Genomic DNA, 19,531 nt, shown 5'->3' with positions numbered 1-19,531 from the left:
TAATTTTGATTCCTTGTCCCCATTAATTAGATTAAAATACTCTCAATGCTTCTAGTTAAGCTGTCAGCAAGACAATCTGCCTCAGCATGATTCAGGTGGAGTCCATCCAATCAATACTGATCCAATTTTCCCCATTACTGATATGTGGTATAATGGACAGTGAAGACAGTTATCTAAGAATACAAAGAGATCTTGATCAATTAGGTCAATGGGCAGATGGAGTTTAAACTGGAAAATGTGAAGTATGTAGAAGGTGAAGAATTGCAATTTGGTAAAAGAAACAAGGGTAGGAATTATTCAAGTAAAATTAGGGCCTTGTAGTGTAGAACAGAGAGACTTAGAGATTCAGGTACATAATTCTTTGAAGTTTGTGCCACATGTAGACAGGGTGGTTAAAAAGGCATTTAGCACTCTTGCCATCATAGCTCAGCCCTTTTGAGTATAGGAGTTGGGATATCATGGTCAGGTTGTGCAAGATGTTGGTGACACCTCTTCTGGAGTACTATGTGCAGTTCTGGTTGCCCTGTTATTGGAAGGACACTATTAAGCTAGAGAGGGTTCAGAGAAGATTTATCAGGATGTTGCAGAGAATGGAAGGTTTGAGTTATAAGGAGAAAGTGGATAGGCTGGATTTTTTTTTCTCTGGAGCATAGAAGGTTGAGAGTTGAACTTACAGAGATTTATAAATCACAAGGGGCATAGATAATGTGAATAGCAGGTGTCTTTTCCCTGGGGGGGGTGTTTCAAGACTAGGAAACATTTTTAATGGAGGAGAAAGATTTTAAAAAGATGTGAAAGGCATTTTTTTATACAGGGAGTGTTTAGTTTATGGAACGAACGTCCAGAGGAAGTGGTGGATATGAGTATAGTTATAACATTTAAAAGACATTTGGATAAGTACATAAATAAGAAACGTATGGAGGGATAAGGGCCATGCATAGGACATGGTACTAGTTTAGTTTGGGATTATGGTTGGCATGAAGATTCTGTTTCTGTGTTGTATGACTCTGTGACTCTATGTTCCATGAACCAGAACCCAATTCTCCCAACTGGTCTTTGAGCAACACTTTCAGTTTTCTAATTAGATTTGCCCTGTGCTAATTTGCATATGGTTCAACTAATAAGAGATTGAGTTTCTGCACCTTAATTTGCAGCCTATTTCTTCGTACTGACTGAGCAGAACTTCCTTCTTTGTCCCACTAATATCATTGGTTCCTACTGGATACTCCCCCTTCCACTGCAAGTTCTTCTACAGCCCTGTGCAGATGCCCCAAACCCTAGCACCTGGCAGGCAACACAGACATCTGGACCCATTTGCTGTGCAGAATGGTATAATTTGCCATTATTACACTGTGCCCTAATACTGCTACATACCTTGTTCCTCCGACTTGAACGGTTTCCCATCGCACATACTACGGTCAGTTTGCTAATCCATTCTGCAGTCAAAAATATTTGAAAAATCTCAGATTTGTTACACTATTGCAAAGGCTGAAGACCCTGCCTTTGAACTCCAGAAAAATCCAAATAATTTTCTCCTTCCCTGATGCACTGCATAGCTAGCTTCAGGTTATAAAATCTGATCTGAAGTTGATTTTCAAACTTGCATCATGGCCTGGTAGGTGATTTTTCCCTATGAAACTAATGGGAGTTTAACATGTTAATCTCTATTAAATAGAACCATTAATATAATTTTGTCCTGTCATGGGCCTCATCTGTGTATTTGATAAGTTTACACATTTGGAAAGGAATTCAATGGTGGCCATAAGTGAATGTTCAACTGCATCAAAATAGATGTAACAATCACTCGGGGTGAATGGAAAATACGGTGTATTATGTTATATGCTTCCTAACATTTGGTCTTCTTGTTCCCACAGATGGGTGGCATGGAATCAGTAATTACAGGACTAATTGATGAATTCAAACTCCTGCGTAATCACAGAGAGATCTTTACACTGTTCATCATTACAATTACCTTTCTGGTGTCTCTCTTCTGTGTAACTAATGTAGGTCACTTCAACAACAGCCATTTTCTAAATAAGAAGTTGTTAGAGTCTTTTGATGGAAAACAAACAGCCTATTGCTTAGGAAAAGATGACTCTGAAAATATTAGAAGAAAAGGGCAGATTTATTATAGCCATAAACTTTATATGATGACAATAATCAGTTTCATTCTTGGCTCGATGTTGGAATTTCTTTTAGTCTTAACGATATTGCTCATTCCATTAAATGTTTTGCAATCACCACTCTTGGAATTTTTTTTTGTTTCTAGGGTGGCATCTATGTGTTTACTTTACTTGACAAGTTCTCAGCAGAGACATCCATACTGTTTGGAGTACTTATGGAAACCATTGGAGTCTCCTGGTTTTATGGTAAGTTAGTATTGACTTGAACAATCAGGTTTATCGTTAACAGGCACAGCCGAAAGTTTTGTGACTGAGTATAATTTTTTGATAATTTAAATATCACACATATTAGGCATTTATGATTTTTATTATAGCTATCTGACATTCTTCATTAAATAAGAGTCTGACAATACAATGCTGGGTTAAAGATCAAATGATGGTCAAGATAATGGAAGAGCAAGTCACGTACAATGCTCTGCAAAAAGTCCTTCAAACTCAGCAAAATTCGTCTTGATTTGTAATTTTTGTGAAAAAATTTGGACAGATTGTGAAACAATTTTAGGGACTGCCTAAACAGGTGCCCCTACTGGCCCTTTCTTATTAGATGCCTTTCCTGTAGCAACTCACTCCGCAGTGGATAGCACCAAAAGACTGGCATCCCACAAACCTGTACCATCTTCAAAAGGCCACTGTGCACCCAAACAAGCAACGGCATTCTGAAGCTGCCATGCTCACTCAAGAACAAATTGTGCAGCTGTCAGAAAGGGGGAAAATGGCACCATGATTCTTTGTTAAGATCTGAGAGAAACTGATCAAGGTGGCACAAAGGTGGTCATCCTCCTTCAGGAAGACTAGCAGAGGAAGCTGGAAGTCTGGTTTGAGCTTGTCACATGGGTCCATGCCATGGGTCCAAGGTGCAGATGAGCATCCGGCAATGCTGTTAATAGGTCAGTGACCTTTGCCACTGTGCCAGGGTAAATGCCACACTCTTCTCTGTATTACTTGGCACTCACCTTGTGTCTGCTACCACCAAGAATTGTCTTCACCAACTCTCACTATTGTCTGCAACACCATCCTTCATTCAAATCACACCTACCCCAACAACCCACAACCACTAACACAGCATGGCCTCTGCATTGTCTTTCACTGTCTGATTACACCTCACCACCTTTTAACTATCTGCACCAGCCATCAACATTCATTGCACTCAATCCCTCCCTTTTTCCCATTCTAGAAGAAAAAAGCCCATAACAGGACAAAGTAGGAAGGGTGCCTGATATTATGCTCCAACCCCTATGTGGAAAGTATGCTGACTTGAGAAGACCAGGACCAGTGCTGTAGGAATGCCATGACACCCATGTTCTATCAGCCAGCTTAAAAAAAAGTCACCATAGTCTTACCAGACCGTAAGACAGAGATGATTGGTGGTGGTTCAACCTGACGGTCACCATGCCTCAGGCAAGGAGAAAAATTGAGAAGGAAAGTTTAATGTTACCCTTAGCTGGTACAGGAATTGAACCTTTGCTCTTGGCATCACTCTGTATTACAAACCAGCCATCCAGCCAACTGAACTTCATTCCACTGCAACTCATACACTGGCAACACTAGGTCAAATTCATTGCACATCACTTCTAACCAGTTGCTGTGGCAACTCTGTCATATTTTCCACATCATACATCTCCATCACCACTGCAGAGAAATGTCCAGCTCCTTCAGAAGCCAACTTCTTGATCTCTAAGGGCCAAGGTTCAAAGACCTCAGAGGAAGCATTAGCATGTCTTCCTCCTGCACCCCCTAGATACTGACACCTGGTGGGAACATTAGGCTTTGAGAGTGTAGGAGCTCAATCTGGTGAGCACTTTCCTGTGGTAGCCACTGGCACTCAAAGGACTGCTTTGCAGCCAAGCACCTGATCAGCACAAGGCAGCAGAAGACCCTGTAGTGCCCGTTATCAGGGACTTCGTTCACATGTGCAAGGAGGAACAAGAATGATAGATGGATAAGTAGAATGCAATTGCCCAGAAGCTACAGCAGTGTAGCGAATCTGTCTCCATGGACAGGTTCACAGCTGCCATTAAGCACCAGGCCCAGCATTGTCAGGATGCTAGGGAGATGCACACACTTGCACCAGTCGCACTGCCATTGGACCTCAGGGACCAAAGGTATGACGACAGTGGTCGGGGAACCTGACACACACTGCAGCTGCTCATTTCTCACTGAGCCATTGGCTGATGCAAGGGGGCACACAGTCAGAGAAGGAAGCAACACAGCACTCCCCTCAGAAGTCACCAATTAGAGCTCTCAAAAAGTGGAGTCCTCCACCTCTGGCCTCCTTTACCCCTCTGATTCTTGGAAGTTGAAGCTAAGGAGGGTCAGTCAATTTCTGAAGACGACCCTTGGCATAATTGGACTATCCAGACACAAACATCCCCGGGGTCACACAACTAAAACTCCAGGGCCAACAAGCTATACTGCCAACCAGGCTCCCTCCCACCCAGTTTTCAAACCAGGACTACGCTGAGAAGTATTTGGAGGAAAAGGAATGAGAAGACTTATTGAGAGATTTTTTTGGAATAGGAAATAATGCATTGATAACCGATTTTGTACTTATATATAAATATCACTAATTTGACCTCAGATTTGTTTATTAGTCTCTCTGATGGCATTATTGCAACATTATGCACTACTTTGTGGCCACAGATGAAGTTCCATGGAGGTTAATGCTGAGAACATGCTGCATCATCTGGAAGCAAGAGAATCAAAATGTACACATGGCATTGAGTCATGCTGAATCCTTTGGTTCTCCTTGTATGACATTCCTTTCGTTCTGCAGCTTCTGTATCCAAAAGTGTAGCTGTCAGTGTATTTCTAAACAATGTCTCTGGCAGGGAGGTCTGCCATACAGAGATGGGGGCAATACATTAGCATGGCCAGCGCTAGAGACACTACAGCTCTGTCTTCTGTACAGTGCATGCGTCTGTGTGCAATGTTCTTTCCCTTTAAAAGCCCCAATATCAATGAGTTCCCTCGCTCACAGATTGAGACACCTACCGAACCCACACAAAATGTTCTCACAGCCATTTTTTCCCCACTGTGTACTTTCAGTTTCTAGCACAATGTAAGATGATAGTGAACGCTCCTTGACCATGCTGATGTTCCCCTGAGCATCCAAATTCCCCTCCTGACGGCCCTTCCCATAAATCACCTTTGTGAATCACCTTGTGAAGCTGCAAATCACATTTGCAGCTTCACAAGGCCCCATCCAACCCATCTACATGTGCCTGTACTGCCTACCTTTCCCACACAGCTCCAAAACAACCATTCCAGATGTGTTCTTTAACCCCTTGAAGCCAGTGTGCTCCTGACCAACAATGAACCTCCGTACCACATGACTTTCTTCTCCCTATGCTTTACTATATCCCTCCTTGCAGATACCATTGCCTCCTTTTCAAAATCATCCCACCACCCTTCCTCCTACGTTCTGCTCCATCCCAACTAAACACTTTCCCCTAGTTTCTAAGGATAGAGCTAAAGACTAAATGTGGTTCACCCCTTTGAATGACTCAAATAGATAAAGCCAGTTGAGAATTGCCCAGATCGCTGACTGCTGGCTGTACATCTCCCAGGTTATATGAGGCTTACATATTCAGCCCACCCCAAACACTGTACTGTCTGCTACAGAGCTACAAGTCTGACCGTGATCCACCCCATGGATAGCAGATGTACAGTCTAGTGACCAAGATCACCTTGAATGAATGACTGCCTGTGGATAATCCCCTGGACTGCGTTGAGAAGTTGTCCTTAACTTACTGTGCCAAGACCCTCTGACTGACAAGTTCCTCCACAGACATCAGTGTGTCACTCTCTTAAGACTTTGAGACATTTAGTTAAAGCACATGCAGAGTATTTGCCACTTATGTTTCTGGCACATGGTGCAAGTGTTAGCCCGATGTAGTATGCTGCCGTTCACCATGTGTGCATCCCTTAGACTAAGAACTGCTGACCAGCAAAGCAAGCTGCATGGTTGTGTGATTGCCCTAGTTGGCATTGCAATGGCATGGCAAGGCAGGGATGATGCAAGCACTGACAGAATAGCACTAAGAGGTCAGGCAGCAGCCCTGAGATGCAGTCTGGTCCAATCCTTGAGCTGGGTGCCTAGGCACAAGTGTCTCTGCTACAGCCTTTCAGTGCTAATTGCTTGTGTCCTTACAATGTCTGACTGTAGTACTAGAGAGCAATGCCATTATATTGGAAAGGTGCCAATGGTCATGAGAGTTTGTCAAATGCCAGGTATCAATATCAGTGAACAAGGGGTATGTGCAGCTGGTTGCTGTGGATCATTCCGTGGGCTGCAGTTTTATTGAAAGTAACAAGGAGGTCATTCAAAGCAAGCAGCAGACTTAATCCAACTGGTATGAACTCAGGTTTGCATGTCATGTTTTCTTGATGTCTAGCTTATTTGACGAGTTTGGTAAGATGGGAAGCTGAGTATTAATGAGGTAATTTGCAGCATTGACAAGGTGTTTAACAAGCAATAATCCCCCTTGATGGCCAACTCATTACTGCCAAGCGAGAAACTTGCCACTGACCATGAAAAGCATAAAAGATGGCGTAACATGCTCCTGATGTTGATCCCACAGGGAACTGATGTCTTGCCACGTTGTTTAGACCCCTATAAGATATGCTCTCTGTTTCTTTTTCTATACAGAGACAAGCTGCAGCTATTTATTTTTTATTGCTTGCTAGTTTACTTTCATTATCAATTTTGTCCCTCTCTATTAGCTTTTTAGTAGTCCTCTACTAGTTCTTAAAAAGAATCCAAATCCTCTGACCTACCACTAGTTTTCACTGCTTCATTGTACCTTGTTAAGTGACTGGATACTCTCCCTGACCACCTTTCTTAGCCATGGGTGGGATCATGCTTTACATTAAGTCCTTTTTGACAGTAATACTTTTTTTTCCAGAGCGTTATGAAATATATGTTTAAATATCTTACATTATTCATCCACTGACCTTTTCCTCAGTCTATTTTTCCAGCCCACTTTACACCTCTTTCTTCATGTCTCTGTTATTGTCCTTATTTAAGTCAAGGATATAAATTCAAAATGTTGTTCTCTCCATTTCAAATAAGAAACATTTGGTGACATACCTGAAAATCTTCTAATTAAACAAATCTTTCCATCATAGATTGATTGTATTTCTTTTCTAGGAGTTGATCGTTTTAGCGATGACATTGAAAAAATGATAGGCAAAAGACCTGGCTTATATTGGAGATTGTGCTGGAAAATTGTCAGTCCCTGTTTCCTACTGGTGAGTCAAAAGATGTGTGTTTTATCAAAAATAACCTCAGAATGTGGGCAATGCTGACATATTACCTATGTTAGTTGCTCAGTGACTTTGCTGGTGCAATTTTATGGCTTCCTATGTCGTATCAAAGAGTGGTTAAGGTTCAGCCATTTTGGTGTTAAACTGAAGTTAAATATTGGTGAGGTTGGGTAATGACAGAGAATTTCCTTTAGAACATAGAACAATACAGGCCCTTCAGCCCCGAATGTTGTGCCAACCTATCATCCTACTCTCAGATCAAAATTAACCTGCATTCCCTTCATTTTACCATCTTTCATGTGCCTATCCAAGAGTCACTTAAATGTCCCTAATGTATCTGACTCTACTACCACTGCTGGCAGTGCATTCCACGTACCCACCACTGTCTGTGTAAAGAACCTACCTCTGACATCTCCCCTACACTTTCCTCCAATCACCTTAAAGTTTTGCCCTCTTGTGATAGTCATTTCCACCCTGGGAAAAAGGCTCTGGCTATCCACTCAATCAATGCTTCTCTCGTCTTGTACACCTCTATCAAGTCACCTCTCATCCTTCTTCGCTCCAGTGAGAAAAACCCTAGCTCCGTCAACCTTTCCTCGTAAGACTTGCCCTCCAGTCCAGGCAGCATGCTGGTAAATCTCCTCTGCATCCTCTCTAAAGCTTCCATATCCTTCCTATAATGAGGCGACCAGAACTGAACACAATATTCCAAGTGTGGTCTAATGAGCTTTTTATAGAGCTGCAGCATAACCTCACAGCTCTTAAACTCAATACTCCTGCCAATGAAAGGCCACACACCATCGCCTTCATTACAACCCTATCAATTTGGGCACAGCTTTGAGGGATCTATGGACATGGACCCCCAGAACCCTCTGTTCCTCCATACTGCCAAGAATCCTGCTATTAACTCTGTATTCTGCATTCAAATTTGACTTTCCAAAATGAATCATTTCACGCTTTTCTGAGTTGAATTCCATCTGCCAGCTCTGCATCTTTTCAATGTCCCATTGCATACTACAGCAGCCCTCTACACTATCCACAACTCCACCAACCTTGGTGTCATTGGCAAACTTACTAACCCACCCTTCCATTTCCTCATCATTTATAAAAATGATTTATAAAGGTTGTAAAATCATTTATAAAGGTTACAAAGAGCAGAGTTCCCAGAACAGATCCCTGCAGAACACCACTGGTCACCAAACACCAGACTGACTATTTTCCATTTACTACCACCCTCCGTCTTCTATTGGACAGCCAATTCTGGATCCAGAACAGCTAAATTTCCATGAATCCCATACCTCCTTACTTTCTCAATGAGCCTACCATGGGAACCTTATCAAATGCCTTGCTGAAATCCATATACACCACATCCACTGCTCGGCCTTCATAAATGTATTTTGCCACATCCTCAAATAATTCAATAGGGCTTGTGAGGTACGACCTTTCCCTCACAAAGCCATGCTATTTATAATCAAACTATGCTCTTCCAAATAACCATAAATACTACCTCTCACATGCTCTCCAGTAATTTTCCCACCACTGAAGTAAGACTTAAGAGATAATGGGAACTGCAGATGCTGGAGAATCCAAGATAATAAAGTGTGAAGCTGGATGAACACAGCAGGCCAAGCAGCATCTCAGGAGCACAAAAGCTGACGTTTCGTGCCTAAACCCTTCTTCAGAGAGGGGGATGGGGTGAGGGTTCTGCAATAAATAGGGAGAGAGGGGGAGGCGGACTGAAGATGGAGAGAAAAGAAGATAGGTGGAGAGGAGAGTATAGGTGGGGAGGTAGGGAGGGGATAGGTCAGTCCAGGGAAGACGGACAGGTCAAGGAGGTGGGATGAGGTTAGTAGGTAGGAAATGGAGGTGCGGCTTGGGGTGGGAGGAAGGGATGGGTGAGAGGAAGAACAGGTTAGGGAGGCAGAGACAGGCTGGGATGGCTTTGGGACGCAGTGGGGGGAGGGGAAGAGCTGGGCTGGTTTTGGGATGCGGTGGGGGAAGGGGAGATTTTGAAGCTGGTGAAGTCCACATTGATACCATTGGGCTGCAGGGCTCCCAAGCAGAATATGAATTGCTGTTCCTGCAACCTTCGGGTGGCATCATTGTGGCACTGTAGGAGGCCCATGATGGACATGTCATCTAAAGAATGGGAGGGGGAGTTGAAATGGTTTGCGACTGGGAGATGCAGTTGTTTATTGCGAACCGAGCAGAGGTGTTCTGCAAAGCGGTCCCCAAGCTTCCGCTTGGTTTCACCAATATAGAGGAAGCCACACTGGGTACAATGGATACAGTATACCACATTGGCAGATGTGCAGGTGAACCTCTGCTTAATATGGAAAGTCATCTTGGGGCCTGAGATGGGGGTGAGGGAGGAGGCGCGGGGGCAAGTGTAGCACTTCTTGCAATTGCAGGGGAAGGTGGCGGGTGTTGTGGGGTTGGAGGGCAGTGTGGAGCGAACGAGGGAGTAACGGAGAGAGTAGTCTCTCCGGAAAGCAGACAAGGGTGGGGATGGAAAAATGTCTTGGGTGGTCGGGTCAGATTGTAGATGGCGGAAGTGTCAGAGGATGATGCGTTGTATCCGGAGGTTGGTGGGGTGGTGTGTGAGAACGAGGGGGATCCTCTTTGGGCAGTTGTTGCGGGAAATGCAGGAGACGCAGTCAAGGGCGTTCTCACCCACTTTGGGGGGAAAGTTGCGGTCCTTGAAGAACTTGGACATCTGGGAGTGGAATGCCTCATCGTGGGAGCAGATGCGGCAGAGGCGGAGGAATTGGGAATAGGGTTTGGAATTTTTGCAGGAGGGTGGGTGGGAGGAGGTGTATTCTAGGTAGCTGTGGGAGTCGGTGGGCTTGAAATGGACATCAGTTACAAGCTGGTTGCCTGAGATGGAGACTGAGAGGTCCAGGAAGGTGAGGGATATGTTGGAGATGGCCCAGGTGAACTTGAAGTTGGGGTGGAAGGTGTTGGTGAAGTGAATGAACTGTTTGAGCTCCTCTGGGGAGCAAGAGGCGGCGCCAATACAGTCATCAATGTAACGGAGGAAGAGGTGGGGTTCGGGGCCTGTGTAGGTGCAGAAGAGGGACTGTTCCACATATTCCATGACACCTGTATTCCGCATGCAGATGGCCTCAAGGCCCTCCACTTCTTCCTGTCCTGCAGGCCCGACCAGGCCTCCTCCACCGACACCCTCATCCGCCTAGCCGAACACGTCCTCACCCTCAACAACTTCTCTTTCGATTCGCCCCACTTCCTACAGACAAAGGGGGTGGCCGTGGGCACCCGCATGGGCCCCAGCTATGCCTGCCTCTTTGTAGGTTACGTTGGGGAAACCAAGCGGAGGCTTGTGGACCGCTTTGCAGAACACCTCCACTTGGTTTGCAATAAGCAACTGCACCTCCCAGTCACGAATCATTTCAACTCCCCCTCCCATTCTTTAGATGACATGTCCATCATGGGTCTCCTGCAGTGCCACAATGATGCCACCCGAAGGTTGCAGGAACAGCAACTCATATTCCGCTTGGGAATCCTGCAGCCCAATGGTATCAATGTGGACTTCACCAGATTCAAAATCTCCCCTTCCCCCACCGCATCCCAAACCAGCCCAGTTCTTCCCCTCCCCCCACTGCATCATACAACCAGCCCAGCTCTTCCCCTCCCCCCACTGCATCCCAAAACCAGCCCAGCCTGTCTCTACCTCCCTAACGTGTTCTTCCTCTCACACATCCCTTCCTTCCACCCCAAGCCACACCTCCATTTCCTACCTACTAACCTCAGTCCACCTCCTTGACCTGTCCGTCTTCCCTGGACTGACCTACCCCCTCCCTACCTTCCCACCTATACTCTCCCCTCCACCTATCTTCTTTTCTCTGCGTCTTCGGTCCACCTCACCCTCTCTCCCTATTTATTCCAGAACCCTCACCCCATCCCCCTCTCTGATGAAGGGTCTAGGCCCGAAACATCAGCTTTTGTGCTCCTGAGATGCTGCTTGGCCTGCTGTGTTCATCCAGCTTCACACTGAAGTAAGACTGACTGGTTCGTAATTCCCAGAATTATCTCTATTCCCTTTCTTGACCCAGGGAATAACATTTGCAACCCTCCAATCAGCAGTTACTTCTCCAGTGGACAGTAAGGATGCAAAGATCATTGCCAAAGGTGCAGCAATCTCTTCCCTCACTTCCCGTAGCAACCTTCAGTATACCTGTCCAGCCCAGAGCATTCATCAATCCTCATGTTTTGCAAAATTTCTAGCACATCCTCCTTCCTAACATCAACCTGTTTGAGCATATCAGCCCAGTTCACACTGCCCTCACAAATGTCAAGGTCCCTCTCACTGATGAATACTGAAGCAAACTATTCATTAAGTATCTCCCCTACCTCCTCCCACTCCACGCACAACTTCCCTCCACTATCCCTGAAAGGCCCTGCCCTCACTCTGGCTGTTCTCTTGTTCCTCACAGAAATATAGAAGATATGATGTTGTAGCATCTAAGGAGACTTGGATATCACAGTGGCAGGAATGGTTGTTGGATGTGCCAGGGTTTAGATGTTTCAAAAGGGAGGGAGGTAAAAGAGGTGTGGGAGTGGCACTGCTAATCAAGAACGGTGTCACAGCTGCAGAAAGGGAGGTCATTGAGGAGGGTTTCTCCGCTGAGTCAGTCTGGGTGGAAGTCAGAAACAGGAAAAGAGCAATCACTTTATTGGTAGTTTTCGGTAGAGCTCCAATAGCAACAGAGATACTGAGGAAGAGATTGGGAGACAGATTTTGGAAAGGTGCAGAAGTAATAGGATTGTTGTGGTGGATTGGGTGACTTCAACTTGCCTAATATCGACTGGAACCTCCTTAGTGCAAATGATTTGGATGAAGCAGATTTTGTTAGGTGTGTCAAGTAAGGATTTCTGACTCAGCATGTTAATAGGCTGACTAGAGGGGCGGCCCTATTGGATTTTGTGCTTGGCAACGAACCAGGTCTGTTGCCACATCTCTCGGTGGGAGAAGATTTTGGTGATATTGATCACAACTCCCTGACCTTTACTACTGTCATGGAGAGGGATTGGAGTAGACAATATGAGAAAGTATTTACTTGGGGAAGGGGAATTACAATGCTATTAGGATGGTAAAGGATGATAAGGTGAAGGAACCTTGGATGACAAGACAAGTGGAACATCTAGTCAAGAGGAAGAAGGAAGCTTAATAAGGTTGAGGAAGCAAGGATTAAACAGAGCTCTAGAGGGTTACAAAGTGGCCAGGAAGGAACTGAAGATTGGACTCAGAAGTGCTAGAATGGGGCATGATATAGCCTTGGTGGGTAGGATTAAGGAAAACCCCAAAGTGTTCTATACTTATGTGAGGAACAAGTGGATGGCCAGAGTGAGGGTCAGGTCGATCAGGGATGGTGGAGGTAGTTGTTAAACAACACAAGTGATTTAATTGATTTTCACAGCGATTATCAAACTAAATCAGTCTGACTGTTTTGTGGTCACTCATGCTATTAGTATAATTTATTTTACAGATGTTTTCTTTTAAACTGCCACAGTTAGATTTAAATTAATTTTTCTGAATTATTAGTCTGGTAACTACAACACCACAATACCTTAATGCATGTAATCGTAACACCAAAATATTTGTTATATTCAAGCACAATAATGTGAGATTACAAAAGCTGTTGATTATCAACTCAACTTTGGAATCTGAACCATAGCACGGATGTTACTCACACACAGTACGAGGTTAATGGCGAGTAATAGATGTCCTAGTATTGCAATGAGGCCATTTCATCATTGTAGAAAAGGGAGATTGAGGTTGGTTGACTCGGTGAGCTGATTTGTTGTTCCGCAGACGTTTTGTTACTGTGCTTGGTAACATCCTCAGTGCAGCCTCTGATGAAGCATTGGTGTGTTTCCCCGCCTGGTTTTTGAACTCTGGGTCCATTGCGATGGATTGCATCACTTCCAGGTTTCTTCCGTAGTGGAATGTATACAGGGTCGAGTTCAATGTGTTTATTAATAGCATGCTTTGTGGAGTGCCATCCTTCCAGAAGTTCTCATGCTTGTCTCTGCCTAGCCTGTCCCAGAATCTTGGTGTTGTCCCAGTCGAAGTCGTGGTTCTCCTTGTCCATGTGGATAGAGATGAGTGAGTATTGGTGGTGTCCTTTTGTAGCCAGTTGGTGTTCATGTACTCTTGTTCTTAGTTTCCTTCCTGTTTGTCTGATGTAGTGTTTCTCGAAGTCTCCGCAGGGGAACTTGTAGATGACATTGGTCTTGTCCACGGTGGGAAGTGGGTCTTTAGTTCAGGCGAGCACTTGTCGTAGGGTTGATGTGGGCTTGTGTGCCACTCTGATGCCCAACGGTGATAGATGTTTTGTGGTGAGATCTGATGTGTTCCTGATGTAGGATCGTGTGATGAGTGGGTCGAGGTATGTAGAATCTTTCTGATGCTGTTCCTGTAGGCATCTCCTGACCCAGTTCTTTGGGGAACCATTACCCTTGAACACTTGGAAGAGGTATTCCTCCTCCTTTTTGCAGTGGAGAGCGGCTCAAACCAGGCGGACATGAGGTCAGGGCAGAGAGGCAGTTGGGAAGGTAAGTGAGTGCTATTTAAGTACTTACCTCGAAGCCAGCGGTCCTTTTTGCAGCGGAGAGCGGCGGGAGCTGGGCGGACATGAGGTCAGGGCAGAGAGTGCTATTTAAGTAGGTGTGTTCTCAGCCCCAGGTCCTACACGGCAGGGCCTCCCTCCCACCCTCCTCCTCTAACCTAATTAAGAGTCCACAGACTCACAGCAAAAAACAAGGGTTGAAGGAAGTGCCTGTTGAGTACAGTGCGAGTCTTTGGCTCAGGAATTTTCGACGAAGAGGCTCAGTGAGGAGATTACGCCGCTGTTGAAGAGGGTGAAGACATGACTGCAAAGCTGATTCAGTGTGCAGCGTGCATGATGTGGAAGGTCAGGGACACTGATGATGTTTCTGGCTCCTATAGCTGTGGTAAGTGTGTACACATTCAGCTTCTGAGGAGGTTGTTGCAGTCCTGAAGAAAGAACTAGATGACCTCAGGCTCATCCGAAAGAACGAGAATTTTCTGAACAGGACCTTCAGCGAGGTTGTTACACCGAGGATACCTGGAGAGAGAAGGGGAGTGTCGATGACCAAGGAAGACATGAATGAAGTACGAGAGACCCCAGGGGAAGCACCAATTGTAAACAGGCTGACTGTCTTGGAAACTGTCGAACAGACGACACTACCAGTCTGAGAGGTGGACAGGTCTGCAAGTCAAAAATTGGTGTCGAGGCAGAGCCGAGAAGTCAGACATCACGGAGAGCTGTGGTAATAGGGGACTCCATTGTGAGAGGGACTGACAGGAGTTTCTGCGACAACAGGCGAGATTTGAGGATGGTGTGTTGCCTTCCTGGTGTCAGGATCCAGGACATCACTGATAGAGTGCAGAGAATCCTCAAGGGTGAAGGTGAAGAGCCAGAGGTGGTGGTGCATGTCGGCACTAATGACGTCGGGAAGAAAAGGAGGGGCATTCTACAGCGGGACTTCAGAGAACTCAGAAGAAGGGTGAATAGCAGGACTTCCAGGGTGGTTATCTCTGGTTTGCTTCCAGTTCCTCGGGCTGGAGAGGGCAAGAACAGAGAGATAATGAACTTGAACATGTGGCTGAGGGACTGGTGCCGGAAGCAAGGATTTAAATTCTTGGATCACTGGGGTATGTTTTGGTGTAAGGATAAATTGTACAAGAGGGATCGTTTGCATCTTAATAGGTGGGGGACCAGCATTCTGGCAGAGAGGTTTGCCACTGCAACACAGGCGAGTTTAAACTAAGTAATGCGGGGGAGGGACCAAACTGGAAATTTAAGAATCAAGTTAAAGGGAAAGTGAGAATAAGAGAAGTTAAGAAAGACAACAGAGCAGAAAATTCAAGAAGGGATTGTACAGTATGGCCAAGTGAAATAGGGATTGATAGGAAGGGTGAGGGGAGAAACAAATTAAAAATATTATACATGAATGCACAAAGCATAAGAAATAAGGTGAATGAGCTTGCGGCTCAGTTGGAAGTTGGCAAGTATGATGTTATGGGGATATCTGAGACGTGGCTTCTAGTGGACAGGGCCTGGGAAATGAATATTCAAGGCTATACGTGCTATCGAAAGGACAGACTGGTGGGCAGAGGGGGTGGGGTGGCCCTGTTGGCGAGGAATGATATTCAGTCCCTTGCGAGGGGGTACATAGAATCAGGAGATGTAGAGTCAGTATGGAGAGAGCTGAGAGATTCGAAGGGTAGAAAGACCCTAAAGGGAGTTATCTACAGGCCCCCAAACAGTAGTCAGGATGTCAGGTGCAAGTTGAATCAAGAGTTGAAATTGGCAAAGGTATCACTACAGTTGTTAAGGGAGATTTCAACATGCGAGTAGACTGGGAGAATCAGGATGGTACTGGACCCCAAGAAAGGGAGTTTGTGGAGTGCCTCCAAGATGGATTCTTAGAACAGCTTGTACTGGAGACTACCAGGGAGGAGGCAATTCTGGATCTGGTGTTGTGCAATGAACCGGATTTGATCAGGGACCTCAAAGTAAAGGAGCCATTAGGAGGTGGTGACCATAATATGATAAGTTTTAATCTGCAGTTTGAGAGGGAGAAGGGAGATTCGTAAGTGTCAGTATTGCAGTTGAATAAAGGGAACTATGGAGCTATGAGGGAGGAGCTGGCCAAAGTTCAATGGTACAATACCCCAGCAGAGAAGGCAGTGGAACAACAATGGCAGGTATTTCTGGATATAGTGCAGAAGGTGCAGGATCAGTTCATTCCAAAGAAGAAGAAAGATCCTAAGGGGAGGCAGGGGCGGCCGTGGCTGACAAGGGAAGTTAAGGACTGTATAAAGATAAAAGAGAAGAAGTATAACATAGCAAAGATGAGTGGGAAGCAGGAGGACTGGGAAGCTTTTAAAGAGCAACAGCGGATAACTAAAAAGGCAATACACAGAGAAAAAATGAGCTATGAAGGAAAACTGGCCAAAAATATAAAGGAGGATAGTAAAAGCTTTTTCAGGTATGTGAAAAGAAAAAAAATGGTTAAGACTAAAATTGGGCCCTTGAAGTCAGAAACGGGTGAATTTATTATGGGGAACAAGGAAATGGCAGATGAGTTGAATAGGTACTTTGGATCTGTCTTCACTAGGGAAGACACAAGCAATCTCCCAGATGCAATAGTGGCCGAAGGACCTAGGGTAATGAACGAACTGAAGGGTATTTATATTAGGCAGGAAATGGTGTTGGATAGACTGTTAGGTCTGAAGGCCGATAAGTCCCCGGGACCTGATGGTCTACATCCCAGGGTGCTACAGGAGGTGGCTCTAGAAATTGTGGATGCATTGGTAATTATTTTCCAAGGTTCCATAGATTCAGGATCAGTTCCTGCAGATTGGAGGGTGGCAAATGTTGTCCCACTTTTCAAGAAAGGAGGGAGAGAGAAAATAGGAAATTATAGACCAGTTAGCCTGACGTCAGTGGTGGGAAAGATGCTGGAGTCAATTATAAAAGATGAAATTGCGACTCATTTGGATAGCAGTAACAGGATAGGTCAGAGTCAGCATGGATTTACGAAAGGGAAATCGTGCTTGACTCATCTTCTGGAATTTTTTGAGGATGTATCTATGAAGATGGATAAGAGAGAACCAGTGGATATAGTGTACCTGGACTTTCAGAAAGTTTTTGATAAAGTCCCACATAGGAGATTGGTGAACAAAATTAGAGCACATGGTAGTGGGAGAAAAATACTGAGTTGGATTGAAAATTGGCTGGCTGACGGGAAGCAAAGAGTAGTGATAAACAGGTCCTTTTGGAATGGCAGGCAGTGACCAGTGGGGTACCACAAGGTTTGGTGCTGGGATCACAGCTGTTTACGATATATATTAATGATATAGATGAAGGCATTAAAAGTAATATTAGCAAATTTGCTGATGACACAAAGTTGCGTGGCAGTGTGAAATGTGAGGAGGATGTTATAAGAATACAGGGTGACTTGGACAGGCTAGGTGAGTGGACGGATGCATGGCAGGTGCAGTTTAATGAGGATAAATTTGCGGTTATACACTTTGGTGGCAAGAACAGGAAGGCAGATTGCTATCTCAATGGAGTCAAGTTAGGTAAAGGGGAAGTACAACGAGATCTAGGTGTACTTGTACATCAGTCAATGAAAGTAAGCATGCAGGTACAGCAGGCAGTGAAGAAAACTAATAGCATGCTGGCCTTCATAACAAGAGGAATTGAGTATAGGAGCAAAGAGGTCCTTCTGCAGCTGTACAGGGCCCTGGTGAGACCGTACCTGGAGTGTTGTGTGCAGTTTTGGTCTCTAAATTTGAGGAAGGATATTCTTGCTATTGAGGGAGTGCAGCGTAGGTTTACAAGGTCAATTCCCGGAATGGCGAGACTAACATATGTTGAAAGATTGGAGCGACTGGGCTTGTATACACTTGAGTTTAGAAGGATGAGAGGGGATCTGATTGAGGCGTATAAGATTATTAAGGGATTGGACACTCTGGAGGCAGGAAGCATGTTTCCGTTGATGGGTGAGTCCAGAACCAGAGGGCACAGTTTAAAAATAAGGGGTAGGCCATTTAGAACAGAGTTGAGGAAAATCTTCTTCACCCAGAGAGTGGTGGATATATGGAATGCTCTGCCCCAGAAGGCAGTGGAGGCCAACTCTCTGGATACTTTCAAGAAAGAGATAGATAGAGCTCTTAAAGATAGTGGAATCAAGGGCTATGGGGATAAGGCAGGAACAGGATACTGATTGTGGATGATCAGCCATGATCATAATGAATGGTGGTGCTGGCTCGAAGGGCTGAATGGCCTACTCCAGCACTGATTGTCTATTGTCTATTGTCCTCTTGGCATAGTGTAGGAAATAGAGTTGTTTGTGGTTGCACTCTTATTTAACGTAGCATTCCCATTTCCTTGCCAGTTTGAGCGTGTTGTGCCCGTAGGTCTCTAAGGTTTTGGAGTAGATCTGTAGCTTGGGTTGTGGGTTTTGAGGTTGGTTGGCTCACCGAGCTGGCTTGTTGTTCCGCAGACGTTTTGTTACCGTGCTTGGTAGCACCCTCAGTGCAGCCTCTGATGACGCGTCGGTGTGTTTTCCTGTTTGGTTTTTAAACTCTGGAGTCCATTGCGATAGATTGCCTCACTTCCAGGTTTCCTCCGTAGTGGAATGTGTACGGGGTAGAGTTCAATGTGTTTATTAATAGCCTGCTTTGTGGAGTGCCATGCTTCCAGGAATTAGAACTTAGAATATAGAAAAGTACAGCACAGTACAGGCCCTTTGGCCCACGATGTTGTGCCATGAAATAATCCTAATCCAAAAATAAAATAACCTAACCTACATTCCCCTCAATTAACTGCTGCCCACGTGCATGTCCAGCAGTCGCTTAAATGTCACTAATGACTCCGCTTCCACGACAACCACTGGTAAACTATTCCAGGCACTCACAACTCTCTGGGTGAAGAACCTCCCTCTGATGTCTCCTCTATACCTTCCTCCTAACACCTTAAAACTATGACCCCTCGTGGCAGTCAATCCTGACCTGGGGAAAAGACTCTGGCTATCGACTCTATCCATGCCTCTCATTACCTTGTACACCTTGATCAGGTCACCTCTCTTCCTCCTTCTCTCCAGAGAGAAAAGTCCGAGCTCAGTCAACCTCTCCTCATAAGACAAGCCCTCCAGTCCAGGCAGCATCCTGGTAAACCTCCTTTGCACGCTCTCCAAAGCCTCCACAGCTTTCCTATAATAGGGCGACCAGAACTGGACACAATATTCCAAGTGGTCTTACCAGGGTTTTGTAGAGCTGCAGCATAACCCCATGGCTCTTAAACTCGATCCCCCTGTTAATGAAAGCCAAAACACCATATGCTTTCTTAACAACCTTATCCACCTGGGTGGTAACTTTGAAGGAGCTATGCACTTGAACACCAAGATCCCGCTGTTCCTCCACACTGCCGAGAATCCTGCCTTTAATCCTGTATTCAGCATTTAAGTTTGACCTTCCAAAATGCATCACTTCGCATTTATCCAGGGTGAATTCCATCGACCATTTC

At 45.1% G+C, this 19,531-nt stretch overlaps 1 protein-coding gene across 1 annotated transcript in view; it reads left to right on the top strand.

Moving 5' to 3' along the window:
* The window catches only part of slc6a3 (solute carrier family 6 member 3), a 160,824-nt gene that overhangs the window by 109,599 nt on the left and 31,694 nt on the right, over positions 1-19,531 (top strand). Inside the window, exons 9-11 of the mRNA XM_048560401.1 lie at positions 1,875-2,003; positions 2,270-2,369; positions 7,333-7,433. Coding sequence (XP_048416358.1) covers positions 1,875-2,003; positions 2,270-2,369; positions 7,333-7,433 — 330 coding nt within the window. The remainder of the gene's footprint in view (positions 1-1,874; positions 2,004-2,269; positions 2,370-7,332; positions 7,434-19,531) is intronic.

The sequence above is a fragment of the Stegostoma tigrinum genome, chromosome 2 (genome assembly GCF_030684315.1).
Source record: "Stegostoma tigrinum isolate sSteTig4 chromosome 2, sSteTig4.hap1, whole genome shotgun sequence".
Classification (NCBI taxonomy): Eukaryota; Metazoa; Chordata; class Chondrichthyes; order Orectolobiformes; family Stegostomatidae; genus Stegostoma; species Stegostoma tigrinum.
This window is presented reverse-complemented; position numbering and strand designations above follow the sequence as displayed.